The following is a 16,265-nucleotide window of genomic DNA, read 5'->3' on the forward strand; positions in this document are numbered from 1 at the left end:
TGGGTGTTTCTTGTTTTTTCTTTCAGCCTAAAGTGAGCTGAAAGAGCATGGCCTCACCTTAAGCCGGAGCCCAGGAGTGACTGCAAAAGCTCAGCCCAGCCCCAGGCCCCCCTTCACCCAGGGGCCCTAAAATCCCCACCCAGTGCTGGCGTGTGGGAAGCTGAAGAGTTTATGAAGTTTTAAGCTGCACTCCCCTGGTGCAGAAAGGGATAGATCTGATGAGATGGCAGCCGAGCTAAGCTGTTCTCATCGGCGCCTGGCCTCTCCACCAGCAGGACTGCAGAGTGGCCGCCTGGTGGCTCTGGTGCTGGCCAACTCAGGCCCAGCTGTGCAGCCCCAGGGAGGCCTCTCTGGCCACCACACCTGCAACCTGCCACAAGGAAGTTCTGAGGATCTAGTTTCAGAAGCTGGCATCCACCATTCCTGGTTCACTTGGGGACCCTGGGAGAGGTGGGTGGAGACCTGGCTTGTCATCTCACTCCCAGGATGTCAGCCTTTGTGCCCTCACTGTGTGGAGAGGGTGAGGCTCAGAGAAGGGCAGCCACTTGCCCAAGATCCACAGCAAGTCCATGAAGGAAACCAGAATGGCCAGGAACTCAAGCATGTTTTGCGCCCACTCCATCCCAATGTCAGGCCTGCTTCAGTGCTCAGTCTCCTGGGCCCTGGGCCTGGCCATGGGGGGTTGGGGGGATCCTGCCCCAGCCAGAAAGTGTCTCCCCACCTTTCCTGTATCCCTCTGACCACAACCCAGGGCAGGTTCAGTGTCTCCTTCCCTTCCCCACCTGGAAAGGGGGCTGGGAGGAGAGGAGAAGCAAGTAATGAAGGCTACTCTACATTCTCTGTGTGCCAAGCCCTGGGGACACTGAGGTCCATCAGGAGTCCCAGCGCTGGAGAAATCTGCAGGAAAGTGACTACAGCAGAAGAGCAGACACAGGGCAGTGACTGCTTCAGAGATTTCGCAGAAGGGCTGTGGACCCAGAGATGGTGCCTGCCACAGCGGAGGGTCAGGAAGCTTTCCGGGGAAAGTGACCTGAAGGATGAGGGCTGCAAGAAGACCCAAGAGTAGGTGTATGGGCTGGGGGTGGGAGGGGCGACAGGGGTGCATAACAGCTGAGTATGGGCTTAGAGCAGAGAGGGGAGCCCGTGGAGCAGCTCGGGGAAGGTACCACTTGGGGATATTTGAGAGTGACATGATCTCTCTTCTCGCCACAAGAACAGTGGTGATTCTCCAGGTCTGGAGCTCAGGAAGGAGGAGTGGCTGGAGCAGTTAGGTCTTATCACCTTAGCTATAGCCATAACCATGAATAAACACACCCAGAGTGGCAAAGCAGGTCTAGTTTAGGGGTGGAGGAAGAGGATCAGCAGAAGACAGTATGAGAAAAACCAGGACAGGACAGCGTAGCACCGTCAGATGCAAGGGAAGTTTTGAGAAGACAGCGGTCAACATCAGGCAACCCACTGGCCAATCACAGGCAGTGCCCAAGGTCTGGCTGAAACAGGCATGTCCACCACTGATGCCAACATCTGTTGACTCCCAAGAAGACAGCCAAGGTCAGGGTGGGCCCAGGAGGAGTTTTGGTCTGCCAGTCCCTGGGCAGCGGCCCAGGGTACCGCTGCCACTGGGACCACTAGGGGTGGTAAGCAGTCAAAAAATTAAGGCAAATCCTCCCGGCACCAGAGTCTCATAGGAAATGTTTATTAAGAGTTTGGTTCCTGGCCGGGCACAGTGGCTCACGCCTGTAATCCTAGCACTTTGGGAGGCCGAGGCAGGCAGATCATGATGTCAGGAGTTTGAGACCAGCCTGGCCAACATGGTGAAACCCCGTCTCTAAAAATACAAAAATCAGCTGGGTGCAGTGGTGCACGCCTGCAGTCCCAGCTACTCGGGAGGCTGAGGCAGGAGAATCGCTTGAACCCGGGAAGTAGAGGTTGCAGTGAGCCGAGATCGTGCCACTGCACTCCAGCCTGGGAGACAGAGTGAGACTCCGTCTCAAAAAAAAAAAAAAAAAAAAAAAAAAGTTTGATTCCTGCCACCACATCAGTGGTTGCTGCCTCACTGACATTCCGGGATCTTCACCCCGTTCCCTTGGACTTGACCTTGAGAAAGTGGTTTGATGCCGGCTTTTATTAGGTATGAAGACCCACAAGGAAAGTTTTGCCCCTCTGATAAGGAGACCGGGTGGCCTTTAGAGCAGATATCTAGGGAGACGATGCGGAATTACTTGGCATTTACTCAAGAGCCCAGGCGAAGGCGACTCCTGGAAGGGCACCGCGCTTACAGAGGCGTGGCTGACCTCCACCCGTGACCGGTGCGCCGCTCCTGAGACTGGCGCTCTCCAGGGGCGCAGGTGGCCGCGTCTCTATGATGCAATATCCTGCGTTTTTCCCACCCTCGCACTGCTGCTCCGGGCCATCGGCACTTCCTCTGCGGCCCGATGTCCTCCCCCGCCGCGGCCTACGCTTCCACCAGCGTGCCCACCGCCGCCGGCCCTGCGCCCGAGGTCACCGTGGCGGCCCGCGTCTCCGTCTCCAGTCCATCCTGGGCCAGCAGCGGCGGCCCCGCCTAAGACCCGGGCGCCAATGGGGCCCGAAGGCGGACAGAGCCGCTAGTCCTCGCGAAGGCGCCACCGCTGAGAGGCACGCGGCCCCTGCCGTGGCCATAGCCCTGTCGCCAGCGCAAGAACCAACACCGCTCCGCACCAGTTCTGGCGCCAGCCCCAGTCCCGCCTTGGTGAAGGATCCGCCCGGGGCGCCTGCAGCGCGCTGAGCCCAAGAACGCCGCTCGGTACACGCCGCACCGCACCCGAAGCCGATTGCAATGAAGTCATCCCGCTGAGGAGTTCCGATCTGTGCATTCAAGTGATGTGGGGGTGAAGCCGCTGAGAAGGGGCCCGCAGTATCCAATTCAGACCGGCCCTTGGCCAGTGCAACCGGGAAACCAGCTCTCCCTTCGAGAACCTCCTAACCATGTGCTGACCAGGAACTACACTTCCCAGGATGCAGCCCGAGGAGTCCCGGCATCCCCAGGTCATGACAGCCGAGGGCGTGGCCAGACCAGGGTCCGCGGGAGCAGGACAGGCGGCTCCGCCGCGACCACCACGCTCTCCCCTTCAGGCCCAGACCGGGATCCCTGTCGGCCGTTAAGTCTGAGCCCTCCCAGGCTCACACCAAGCCAGCAAAGTGCTGCTCAGCTGCTGCGGCTGAAATCGGGGGACTACGTTTGGGGTGCGAGGCCTGGCCACTCTGGCTGCAGGCCGAGGGTTGAACGTTTATTCATCACAATTAACAGCCTATACAAGCATCTCTAGAGCAGAGGCTGTGGGTCCAAACGGGCCCCTGTAGCTCCAACCCTCTGGCCTTTCCGGGTGCTGCCCTCACAGCCGATGGAGCATGGCTGGGCAGGCAGACAGGACACAGGCTCAGTCACAGGGTGTTGGGGGGGAAGCTCTTCTAGCTGGAATGATTGGAAGTTGGCCCAGCGGCTGCGGCTGGTCTGTCCCTTCCCCTCCTGTTAAGTTCCACCTCCACTGTAGTTAAGGCCACCAGATGAAAGCAGGGTTAGGTCCAGGGACCCAGTAGAGCCTTGGGATGCATGAGGTGGGGGTAAATGGGCTTGGGAGAGAAGTGGAGATTGGGAAGGGGCCTGATTAGAATAGAAACTGATGTTGGTTCAGCACCTGCAAGATGAGGAAGGTGACTGCAGCAACCTTAGAGCTTCCCAAAGGAAGCGTGTGATGCCCCCATCTGCCAAGAGGGTACCTCCTTCAGCCCTTGGCACAAGAGCCAGACCGAGGTGTCCAGGGAACTCCACAGGACAGAAGCCCTGCCAAGGCTAGGGGGATGGTGGGTGAAGGAAAGTCTTCCTGGGGCCTGCAGCCCAGTCTCAAACAAGGAACAAGGACATGGCCCACTGGTCCTCATTTGTGAGCCAGTAGGCAGGGGGCGAGCCTTCTCTAGGGTAGGAGATCACAGCCTGGGGAATTTTCCTTAGGGTTGGGATGCATCCATGGAGACAGGTTAGGGCCAGTTTCCAGGAAGCTCAGTCGAGTGCTCTGGGCTCCTCAGGCCTCTCAGGCAGACCTTTTCTGTAGGGCAGTGCCCCCTAGGCTGCAGCTCTGACCTTTAGGAAAAGATGGAACGAAGCTTGGCTGATCCCACGCCCACTGGCATGCACCAGGGTCCCCAAACCAACTAGGTGGGCAGGGGCTGGGCCCATGGGGTCTGGAATGGAGGGTGGGGCCACTAGACCTGGAGTGGGGAGGGGCTGGGGGCACAGCCCCCAGGGTCCATGGTGTTCCAGAGTCCCCTGAGTTTCAGGTTCAGCTGATGTAGATACGATGGAAGTCGTGGGCACCAAAGGCCGCGTTGCACTTGGGGCACTTCCTCTGGCGGGCCTCATAGCGGCCCCGCACGCACTCGAAGCAGAAAACGTGGAAGCACTTGGTAAGGACTGCATCCTTCTTGCGGGTGTTACAGCAGGGGCAGGTCAACCGCGCCTGGGCCAGGCAAAGGCATCAGCTTGGGAACAACTCTGACAGTGCCCAGACCCCAAGCTGACAGCAGGAGGAGTCCAGGTCAAGCCCACCACATTGGAGACTGCACCTCATCCTCCCATAACCCTGGAGGTAGGGACGAGCACTCTGTGAATGAGCAAACTGAGGTGCAGAGGCCAAGGTCTCAACACTAGAAATCAGCAGAGTCCGGATTCATCACTGGGCAGTGATGGCTATCATGTGTCCCCTCAAAAGGACAAGGACCCACAGGCCCAGCCTGGACTCTGCCTTGGGGCTTCATCTCCTGCCCCACTGGCCTTCTCTGGTGAAATCTCAATCTTGTCTACCTCTTCACCTGCACTTGCTAAGTCACAGCTGGAATGGCAATGCAACTAGAAATCCGTTCTCTCTACCCTCAACTGGGCCCAGCCTTGGCACTGGCCAGAGACCCTGCTGTGGGTCCCTTCTTAGCCTGAGACCTCTCTTCCACCACCAGGAGGGTCTCCACCTCCAACTCCAGACATGGATTGACTCAACTCAGCATCCCCCAACAGTCCTCCTCCAGCCTGCTAAAATCCCAGCACAGCCTGCCGCCTCAGCAGCCTCCCTGCCATCACTCCTGTCTCCCAGGAACCTATGCACCAGCACTGAACAGGCTCCCAAGCCTGCCTCTACCCCATGGCTGCCTCCAGCTGCCTCTGCCCTTCAAGGCTCAACTGCTTCCAAGGGATGACCAAGTCATATGTGGCTTCCACCTCTGCCTCTACTGACATTCGCCGAGCCCGTTCTCCAGCCCAGCCCTTCTGTCTTGAGCACCTTCCCAGCCTCCCAAGGGGTCCCACAGGCACCTTCTCAGCATCCTTTGACACCATCCCATAGAACCTGCTCCCCCACAGGCCTCCAAACCCCCCAAATGGTACTGGCTATCCACCTAGTTTCTCAAACCAGGAACCCAGGAGTCCTCCAAGTGTTCCCTTTCCCTCACTCCATGCATTTTATCCATCCCTGAGTCCAAGCAATTCTGCCTCTGAAATGTCTCCTGAACCTATCTACTCTGGTTTCTGCCTCAGTGACTGCAATACCATAACAATTTCCCTGCCTCCAGTCTACCTCTTCCAGCCCAAAACCAACAAGAAATCTAACCACATCATTCTCCTGTTTAAAACCCTTTGAGGTCTCAACCTGGCGTACCGCACCCTTCAGGAGGTGACACTGTCCAACCTCTCCACATTGGCTCCTCTGATTACAACCTCCGGTGCTGACCCAGCAACCCCTCGGCTCAGGCCTCCACATCTGCCATTCCCTTTGCCTAAAGCCACTCACCCGCGTTCCTCACAGCCATGTCTGGCCTATTCTTCAGGTCCGCTGTGGTGACATTCACTCCAGGAAGCCTGCTGACCCCAGGGCCAGGGGAAGGGCCTCCCCTGAGTCCCCTCAGCCCCTCTAGCCTCTGCCATCACATTACACATCTGGGATGAGAGAATTACTTGGCTGCCTCCTCCCCTAACTGACTGTCAGTTTCAAGAAATCAGACCAGGGCCAGTTCCTAGCCTCCCAACCCACACCCAGCCAAGCATTATGCCTAGCTCACGGTACATGTACAGCAAACAGTATTTGACTCTGCAACCACTGTGCTGCCCACTTTCTGCTGCCCTACGTTACTTCCAGGGTCCCCAGACTCTCCACTACAGTCTCAGCAATCCTGCATCTACAATTCCCAGGTGGACAGGGCACAACTTGGCCCACAGCCCCACCTTGTACTCCTTGATCTCCTCCTGGAGGATTTCATCGGCATCCGCGTAGACCTCCACCTTCCTCTGCTTTTCCAGCTTGCGCCGCAGCCGTGAGATGTCCTCCTGGGGCAGGAGAGGCCTGGCTAAGGGCAAGGGTCCTCACCCTTGAGCCCCTTGCCCCCAGGATAGGTCCGTGACCGTGGACCACCCTGGCCTGGCCCCTCACCCCTGCACACACCTGAGCCCTCTTGAGGTTGAAGCTCTCTTTCTCACGAGCAGCCCGGCTCTCTGCCAGACAGGGCTGGATCTCCCGCAGCCGAGTCTGCACGTGCTCCAGCTGCACCTTCAGGTCCTCGGCCAGCTGGGCGGCTTCTACAGCCTGAGTGGGGTGGAAGGAGGCACTGGTCTGAGCCTGGTGATTCAGGTATGTGGAGTCATGGCCCACCAATGCTTGTGTCCAGTGCCCCAGTGACACCTGCCCTGGAGCTGCTCCTGCCTCCTGACCCCTAAGCCCTCCCCTCCTGTTCTCCCTCTCCAGTTCCTCATGTGTGATGCTGTTTTTTGTTTTGTTTGTTTTTGTTTGTTTGTTTTTTTGAGATGGAGTCTTGCTCTGTCCCCCAGGCTGGAGTGCAGTGGCGCGATCTCGGCTCACTGCAACCTCTGACTCCAGGGTTCACACCAGTCTCCTGCCTCAGCCTCCCGAGTAGCTGGGACTATAGGCGCCTGCCACCACGGCCGGCTAATTTTTTGTATTTTAGTAGAGACGGGGTTTCACCGTGTTAGCCAGGATGGTCTAGATCTCCTGACCTCGTGATCTGCCTGCCTCGGCCTCCCAAAGTGCTGGGATTACAGTCGTGAGCCACCGCACCTGGCCTGCTGTCTGGTTTTTGAGCCTTCACAAGGCTCTCCTCTCTGCTCCCCTCAACTTCCCCAACACACGCACAGCTCCCCTGGGCCTCAGCTCAAGTGTTACCTCCTAAGAGGCTCCCCTATTTTTCTTTGACAGCACCTCAGATTCCTGCACAAGGCTTACTGTGACATGCACTATTTTATTTGGGGGATTACTGGCTTGCTCTGCCTGCCAAGACCTGAAGTTCCAGCTTTGACTAGAAGGCAGAGACCTTCTTGTTCCCACTGTCTCCACAGCAATCAGCGCAAGGCCTAGTACATAGCAGGCATGTAAAATATACTGCTTAAATGGGCCAGGCGCGGTGGCTCACACTTGTAATCCCAACACTTTGGGAGGCCAAGGCAGGCAAATCACGAGGTCATGAGTTTGAGACGAGCCTGGCCAACACAGTGAAACCCCTTCTCTACTAAAAATACAAAAATTAGCTGGGCGAGGTGGCAGGCTCCTGTACTCCCAGCTACTCGGGACACTAAGGCAGAAGAATCGCTTGAACCTGAGAGGTGGAGGTTGCAGTGAACTGAGACCGAGCCACTGTACTCCAGCCTAGGCAACAGAGCTAGACTCCGTCTAAAAAAAAACAAAAAAAACACAAACATACTGCTTAAATGAATGAACTAACTGTAGAAGAAAACAGCTTCAGAGGAAATGGAAATCAATGTTAATCTTAAGCCTTTAGCCAAAGCTAGACATTTCTTATATTTAATACAACTATGTGACAGAGAACATCATCCCCACTTTACAGTTCACTAGCGAGTGGTTAGAAGGTAGAGCCTAGAGTCAAGGGGGCTTGGACCCAAATATCAGGGCCACTCCCTCTTGAGCAGATCAGTCCACCTCGCTGAGCCTCAGTTTCCTTATTTATAAAATGAGGCTAAAAACAAAATCCGGCCAGGTGCAGTGGCTCACGCTGTAACACCAGCACTTTGGGAGGCCAATGTGGGCGGATCACAAGGTCAGGAGTTTGAGACCAGCCTGGCCAACATGGTGAAACCCTGTCTCTACTAAAAAAAATACAAAAATTAGCCGGGCGTGGTGGTGCGCGCCTATAATCCCAGCTACTTGAGAGGCTGAGGCAGGAGAGTTGCTTGAACCTGGGAGGCGGAGGTTGCAGTGAGCCGAGATCACACCACTGCACTCCAGCCTGGGCAACAGAACAAGACTCCATCTCAAAAAAAAAAAAAAAAAAAAAAAAAAAATTCCATCTTTTATTTTTTTTTCCTAGGGACAGAGTCTCGCTCTTGTCACCCAGACTACAGTGCAGTGGTGCGATCATAGCTCACTGCAGCCTCAACCTCCTGGGTTCAAGTGATCCTCTCACAAAATTTTTTTGTAGAGATGGGGTCTCACTATGTTGCCCAGGCTGGTCTCCAACTCCTGGCCTCAAACAAACCTCCCACCTCTGTTTCCCAAAGTGTTGGGATTACAGACGGGAGCCACCACGCCCGTAAACACCATCTTGATAGGATTAGTGAGACTGAAATGTGACCAAGCATGTCAAGTACTCAGCATGTGGTCTGGCACATGTAAATGTTCAATATGTGTGAGCTGTTCTGTGACAGCCTGGCTTCACCTCAGGCTATTGCGTCAGGTGCTCTGAGCAGAACCGGAAGGTGAGGAGGTGAGCCAGCAGCCCAAGCTGTGTGTCCCCCTGGCCCAGCCTCACCTTCCGCTTGTTGAGCTCCAGGGCTTGGCTGCGCAGTGTCAGCTCCTTCTCCACACCCCCGAGGCTGCCCTGCAAGGCCCGCTCCTTCTCCTCCAGCTTCTGCACAGTCAGCAGCTGGGCATCCACCTAAGGACCAGAAGAGGACTCAGGGCCATGACCCCCACCTCTCCAGCTCCACCCTGCAAGCTGGGGGCGGCCATACCTGGGACTTGAGGCCAAGGACCTGCTCGCCCAACTCATCCTTCTCCTCCCGCAGCAGCTTGTGAATCTGGTTGGCCTTGATCCGCTCTGACATTAGCTTAAAGTTGGCGTCATCCTTTTCCCGCAACTGCTGTAGCAGCCTCCCGTTCTGTTCCTGCATGTCCTCAAAAGCCTGACCTGTCACATCCATCTCTGAGAGCAGAGCCTCCTCCTCCTGCAGCAAGTGGGCGGAGACAAGATGGAACGTGGGAAGTGGATATGATGGCTGTGGGGGAACCATGGGAAAACACAGCGAAGCAAAGAACCAGAGGGGACCCAGATCATCAAGGTGCTGCAGGCACTACAGGCACCAAGCAAGGTATGAAGAGATCTCTCTGCGTTCTGACGCAAGGGCACCACATGGGCCGCACCTGCTTGGTGGCACCCAGCTTGCGCTGCAGGTGTTCTATCTGCTCCTCTGCCTGCCGAATGCGCCGCAGGGCATCCTCATCTGCGATCTTCTTGCTCTCCCTTCGATCCCTCTCCTCCAATTCCCGGATGCGGCTCCGCAGCTCATCAACCTATAGCACAGGGAAAAAGAAACTCTCTTGACACTGCTTCCTGCTGACCTAGGACTCTGCTCTGCCTTTCTGCATGCCCCACAAGCCCCAGCTGCCCTCACCTCGGCCTTGGCCTTGCGTTCCGCTGCCATGAGCTGCACCTTATCCCGCTGCTCCTTGGGCGCTGACTTGTACATATCCAGCAGCAGTTTCATCTCCTTCTGGCTCTCCTGGGCCTTCCTGGCAAGGAGGTACAGGAGGAAGTCTTGGTGAGTGGAACTGGAGGCCACCTGGCAGGGTCAGGAAGGAGACAGGAACAGAGCCTCACTTGAGCTCTGCTCGGAGACCCTTGAGGAGTTCTGATTCCTTCCGCTTGGCTTCTTCCACCTTGGCCTTCTCCCGATCAGCCCTTGAGAGAGCGGAGGCTACAGGTGGAGGTCCCAGGCCGGGACCTTCCCGTTCCCTAAGCTCCCGCTTGGGCCTGGCCTCAGGTTCTCGGCCCCGGGAGGAAGGGCCCTGGGCCCCAGGGGTTAAGCCCTGGACATCCTCTTCGGAGGGGACCAGCTCCTCCTTCTTCACTGAAGTGGTAGTAGTGGTGGTGCCAGGCACTGGAGCCATCTCCTTTCTGTTGTCAGGGGTACTGACAGGGCCTGGCCCACCCTCCTCTTTCCCTGGGGCTGAGGCACTGAGGCCAGAATCCTCTGGGTGGCCCAGGTTGGGGGTGGAGTGGGTAGAGCCACTGGCCTGGGCCCGGAGCTGCAAAGGCAGAGAGGAAGAGGGATGAAGTCAGATGGTATTCACTGGAGTCTAGCCAAAGCTTTTCCCAGGCAGGCCCCTTCTCACCTTGCCAATCTCAGCTTGTACTTCTCGAAGCTTCCGCTTGTATCGCTGGGCGTCCCCTTTTAGCTGGTGGTTGTGGTTTTGAAGACTACTAATCAGGTGGCGCATCTCACGGTTGATGGGCCCTGGAGGAGCATCAGGAAGTAAAGGTGTCAGAACCAGTTCCTGGGTTAGGACTCCAACCCCTCAGTGGGGGAAGAGGCTATGCCATCACTCCCACTGTGCAGGAGGGGAACATTGCGGCCTCAATGGAGCATGAACTCATCAAAGTAAATAATGCTGACTTCAAGGAAACTCACCTAAAAGTAACTTGACACTGCCTATTCATATAACTTTTGCTATTGTAGATTTTTTTTTTTTTTTTTTTTTTTTTTAAATAGAAACAGTGTCTCACTTTGTTGCCCAGGCTGGTCTCAAATTCCTGGCCTCAAGTGATCCTCCCACCTTGGCCTCCCAAAGTGCTGGGATTACAGACATGAATCACCACGCCTGGCCTAGGTTTTTTCTTTTTTTTCATACATCCAATTCCCTTTAATAGAGAAGGTAACTGTAACATTCACAAAAGTTAGTCAACTTCTTCTAGATTCTTAAACATCACCTTCCCAGTACATTTCCCTGGCCTCCTATCCAAAATTGCAAAACCCTTTCTTCTGATACTTCCTATCTTCCTTTTCTGCTTTACTTTCCTATTTGTCACGAGCTAACACATTTTCCATTTTTCTTCTACTAGTTCGTCTTCCTCTAGTCTGTCTTCTATCAGAATGTTGCTCCACATGGCAGGAATTCTGTTTTGTTCACTGGCATAACCCCAAACCCTAGAACAGAGCCTGGCTCATAGGTGGCATTTGATAAATCTTTGTAACACAAGTATCTGAGAGACAGAGACATCATCAGACCAGAAGAATGAGGAGAGGCTGACAGCTCAGACTCTGCATGTGCCTGCTCCATCAGCCACCCCAGCTGGCGTGACCCTCACTGTGCCTGGGAGCCAAGCAGTGCAGGCCCTGTTTTGCATAAGAAGCCGAGGCTCTGTGAAAAAAAAGGCCTTAGCCTCTTGCATCAGGATAAGCAGCAGCCCCACACCAGGGCCCAGCACTCCCAGATAAGGCCCCACCTCCGCCCTATCTTCACCACATACCCGCCTGCTCGTTGGCCGCCAGATTCTGCTCAAACTCGATGCGCAGCATCTCGTACTCCTTGCGTACCTGGGCCAGCGTGTCCTCCAGCTGAATGACCTCTGTGCGCAGCTTCTTCTGCAGCCCCAGCTCGTCGCTCTGTGGGTTGATGTGTTAAGGACCCACACAGCCCCTTGGTCCCATCTCAGGACTCAGTATCTTAGGAACAATCTATTACCCAGGGACCCCTGGCTGGCACACAGGGCCTCCGAAGCCACAAACACCTCAACACTAAGGGTCTGGCCCTTAGCCCAGCCCCAACGCCTGTTCCAGGGCCATACCTCCATGTGCTCAATGTGTCGCAGGTGGGAGTTCTTGGTGGCCAGCAGCAGGCCCCGAGCCTCGTCTAGCTGGGTCTTCACTTGCAGAGACTCATTGTAGAGCAGTGAGAATTGGGCCTGAAGCATGCGGTACTCCCCCGTCTCCCGCACTACCTCCTCAGGAAGGCTCCGCAGGGCCACCTGGGGCAGGGATACCCAAATGGCATCAGCAAGAGGATTCAGGGCTCAGTCCCTCCCTTACAGGCACAGGCCCTCTCAGCCCCTACGGCAGCCCACCTTGAGGCGCTCATTGGTCCGCACAGCCCCCTGAAGTTCGGCCTGCAGTTTCTCCAGCTCTGCCATACGGCTGTTGGCCAATTCCTGGTTTTCCTCCAACTCTGCATTCAGCATCTCAAACTAAGGAGTGGGAGGCAGGGCCACGGGAGGCAGGGCCAGATGTGGCAGCAGGCCTCCCTTACGTCCCCAGCACACACTCCACCCCAAGCACCCTGTGCAGGGCAATGATCGATTCTGATACCCCAAACCAAGTATTTTCCTAAGGGCTCCCAGACAAATGGGAGAAAATTCAATACTGCATGGTCGGTGCTGGGAACTAAGGCTCTTAACTGATGGGGAGTCACGGAAGCATTCCAGGAAGGCCTAAAGTGCTAGTAAAGGGAAAAAGGGCACAGTGACCACCAGATGCCAAATGACTCCAACTCACTCCTATCTCTCTCTTCTGTGCTTTATCATATGTGGTACTCATAACACACTGATACGCTATTTTACTGATTTCTTGTCTGTTACCACAAGTAGAACCTAAAGATACATTCTTTTATTTATTTCTTGTCTGGTCCATGAAAGTTTTGACCTCTATTTTGTTCTCGCCAACATGCCTAGTGCCTAGCACTAAGTGTTCAAAAATTTACTCAACAAGTATATGAATGCATTAAAGAGCAGCAGGAGTGACCAGGAAGGGCCTCGGAGATGGATGTTTGTCCTTTGTCCTGAGGGGAATTTCAAGACTGCAATAGAGAAGAGGTTGTGAGAAGGGGTGAGAGGAAGACGCTGCTCACCTTCTGCATGCTGAGTGTGATCTGGCCCCCCTGGAAGCCTGAGGAGCTCCCAGATACATAGTAGCCAGAGTTAAGCTGTGGAGAGAAAACAGACAGGCAATGGACATGGAGGGGAGGAGCTAGGGCCCAAGGGCCCAGCCTTGCCTCACCTACCCCAGCACCCCTGCCCCCCTGCTCCACCTGCTCTAAGGCCTCTGCCAGGTGCTTATTGAGCTTTTGCTCTCGCTTCCGCAGCTTCTCGATGTCCCACTGCAAGTCCTCCACTGTTGTCTCCATCTCCAGCACCTTGGTCTCTGCCGATGTCACTTTATCCTGGAGCTCAGAGTACTGGGAACAATGAGGGAGCAGACACTTGGATGGGGGACTTGGTTTCTGAGGTCCCTGAGTGCCCATCTAACGCAAAACCTGCCTGATTCTAATCCCACCCCCAAAGCCCCCGGCTCCTCACCTCCAGTGAGATGCGGTGGTGTTTCTCCTGCAGCTGAGTGGCCAAGTCCTGCAGTCGCCGGTTCTCACGGCCCAGCTCTCGGGTACGTGCCCGAGCCGCCTCACTGAGGGGCTCACTGTCCCCTGGGAAGGCAGGGCCCAGGTAAGAGCCCAGCTCAGGGCAATGGGGCAAACAACTAACTCATTCTGGAGTCTGCTATGTGCCCAGTGTGATCCACCAGCTGTCTTGCCCATTTCTCATGACAAAGCCAGGAGTCTTTATCCCCACTGCACAGAGGAGGAAACCAGCTCAGAGAGGGGAGCCACTTTCCCAGCATGTCCAGGTAAGGATGGCAGAACTAAGTGGGAGAAGCCTGTCAACCTATAAGGCCTGAGCCCTTGAAGCTATGCCTTGTGGATTTGCAACCCACACGAAGTGCTCCAGAGGGGCCTCTGGCCAGGAGGCTCTACTGGCATCAACAACTCCTCCAACCCATCTCTCTAGCATTCAATCCAGGAATCAAAGTTGGAACCCCCATCTACAGCCTAACCTACCCCTTCCAAGAACATGGCTGATTTATTCCTTGGGGAATTCTGGTCGCCCTTGGACTCGGGAATTAGGGGAATTGGGAAGGGGGTGCCATCAAGATGCAGGTGGGGATGGACACCTCTTGGGTATGGGCACAAAGAACCCACCTCGACTGTACACTCGCTGACAGAGTTCCTCCACCCGGCGCTGAAGGCGGTCTGAGGCCTCTACCACATGAGACACAGCTGCCTTGGAGAACTCCATTCGGCCTTGCAGCTCCAGCTCCACCTCCTCACTGCTGCTGGCACCCAGTGCCACCACAAAAGCCAAGGCTGGCTCACTGAGAGGGGGCCGCAGCTGCATCGCCAAGGGGTCTGGAAGGAATGGACAGACCCTCATGAGGGTAACAGCAGTTACTACCACTCTGTACCAAGTTCCAGACTGAGCCCTTCAATACTAATGGTTCACTTAATCAACACAACCTATAATGCACTATTATCTCCATCCTGAAAGTGAGACAAATGAGGTTCAGGGAGGTAAAGTAATTTCCTCAAAGCTACAGAGTTGCGTATCACATCCTCAGGGAAGCTTCCTATACTTTCCCAATATAAATTAGAATCACACAAACATGCATGCACACACAATCATTCCCGTTCAGGAGCCCCAGTACTTTCTGCTTACTATGTTTATAATTTCCTCCCTCATAGCAAGTGCAACACTCATTTTTAGAAAGCGTCAAATACATAGTTAATACTCAACCATAATACTGTTTTGAAACAAATGGATGTCAAAACATGAACTGCTCTATAAACCAAGTTAGTCAGAGTCCAAAGCCTGTGTTTTTGTGCACTGCACTTTACTGCCCAAACATGAAATCCATTTCGTGGGGAGTAGTAAGGCAGGCAATTCAGGGGCCCAACACCAAAGTCCCCTCCTCTCCAGGACTTTTCCCAGAACTTAAGCTCCCCAGATCCCAGGACTCTGGTCCTACCCCTCAGCTCTGATGTCCCCGGCTCTGGAAGAGGAGTCCCATCACATGTTGGCCCCTCCTGGGTCCCAGGTGCCTCAGGAGCTGAAGACAGCTCCCCCTGGCCCTCATGGCATCGGAGAAGGGCTTCCACAGTTTCATCCAACTGGAAGGAGAAAACATCAAAAATGTTATGAATCCCTTAGTGCTTTCCAACATGATACTCCTTTCCCAGCAGGGGAATCTGGGGATTGGCAGTTGAATCAAGGCCTGGTCTTTGAAAGCAGAAGGTATCCACCTGGGCCCAGTAGCGATTGACGATGAGGAGTGTGGCATCATCTGTGGCCTGCCGCTTCTCCAACTTCTCAATTCGTTCTCGGAGTTCATCTTCACAAGCCTGCCGTTGTTCCAGCCGCTCTGCCAGTTTCTTGTTCTTGAACTGTAGTACCTTCAGGTCCATCTCCTCCTACCAAAGGAAACAAAGGGGCCGACGAGAGGGTCAAGCAGGGCCCACAAACCAATCAGAGAGAGAGAGAGAGAGAGAGAGGAGCAGAGCATCTGGAATGCATGGGAGATGGGGGTATTCCCACACTAACCGCTAACAGAATCTAAGGAGGCTCAGACAACACATAGCGAAAAGTGTCTTGGTTGTGAGGAGGCTCACGTTGTTTCTGCCTGTACCCTTGTAAATCCTTAGTCTTTGACAAGTCACACGCCCCCTGGGAACCTGGTTTCCTATCTGTAAAGGGAAGACAGGCGTCGTGTTCTCAGCTTCTTTCAACAGAGTATCCTGTAACGCGGACCTTGCTAAACTTGGGGAAGTGGGTGTAAGTTTCTGGACAGTTTGGCCAGAGAACAGAGGGAGGGCTTTGGCAAGTTCCGAGGGTTAAGGCAAGAGCCCACGAACCGTGGAAGAGATGCCTCCAAGACGAATGGGCTCGATAAGAGTGGTGGTGGTCTTCTCCTCACGACTCAGCTTCTTCTCCGGGGGCCCTGAGCCCCCGTCGCCGGCGGCGCGTTTGTTGCCTGGCCCAGACATGGCCGCGGCGGCTGGAGCGGCGCAGGGTCCCCTGAGGGGCGTCAGACGGGAGGAGGCGGTACTTCCGTCACCTGCAGAAGACAGAGAGCAGAGATGTGGGAACGGCTGGTGTTCCACAGCCCCAAACACCCTCCACCCCGCATACACCTGCTGGATCCCGTCCCCGCCGGCGCCAGAGCCCTCACCAGCAGCAGGGTCAGCCTAGCGCCGCCATCTTGGATTTCACCGGACGTCACTGGACGACACTGGCCCCCCAACGGTGCGCAGGGCGCAGGCGCCAAAGGCAGTCCCGGATGTGAGGAAACTTCTTTATCTTCTGCTTCTATTGGTTACGCTCGGTCCCGCCACTCGGGTCCTCTGGCTTCTTCCCAAACACCTCCTCTTTCTCTCGGTGATTGGCCAAGAGGCAGTTCC

At 55.3% G+C, this 16,265-nt stretch overlaps 1 protein-coding gene across 2 annotated transcripts; it reads right to left on the bottom strand.

Moving 5' to 3' along the window:
- Nucleotides 1-3,219: 3,219 nt before the first annotated feature.
- On the bottom strand, nt 3,220-16,113 carry RNF40 (ring finger protein 40). 2 transcript variants are annotated; one of them, XM_030798045.1, is made up of 20 exons: nt 16,037-16,113; nt 15,720-15,922; nt 15,111-15,278; nt 14,837-14,978; nt 14,013-14,219; nt 13,339-13,460; nt 13,071-13,217; nt 12,891-12,965; nt 12,112-12,231; nt 11,836-12,015; nt 11,518-11,653; nt 10,383-10,504; nt 9,868-10,295; nt 9,662-9,779; nt 9,411-9,560; nt 9,002-9,214; nt 8,800-8,925; nt 6,465-6,605; nt 6,248-6,349; nt 3,220-4,496 (listed from the first exon to the last, which is right to left on the bottom strand). In XM_030798045.1, exons 2-20 carry the CDS (start codon nt 15,849-15,851, stop codon nt 4,320-4,322), a joined length of 3,006 nt encoding a protein of 1,001 aa, XP_030653905.1. In that variant the 5' UTR covers nt 15,852-15,922; nt 16,037-16,113; the 3' UTR covers nt 3,220-4,319. The 2 variants fall into 2 exon arrangements, with proteins under 2 accessions (XP_030653905.1, XP_030653913.1); XM_030798053.1 differs by having other exon boundaries at nt 15,999-16,077.
- Nucleotides 16,114-16,265: the final 152 nt, after the last annotated feature.

Source organism: Nomascus leucogenys, chromosome 2 (genome assembly GCF_006542625.1).
Source record: "Nomascus leucogenys isolate Asia chromosome 2, Asia_NLE_v1, whole genome shotgun sequence".
NCBI classification, from domain to species: Eukaryota; Metazoa; Chordata; class Mammalia; order Primates; family Hylobatidae; genus Nomascus; species Nomascus leucogenys.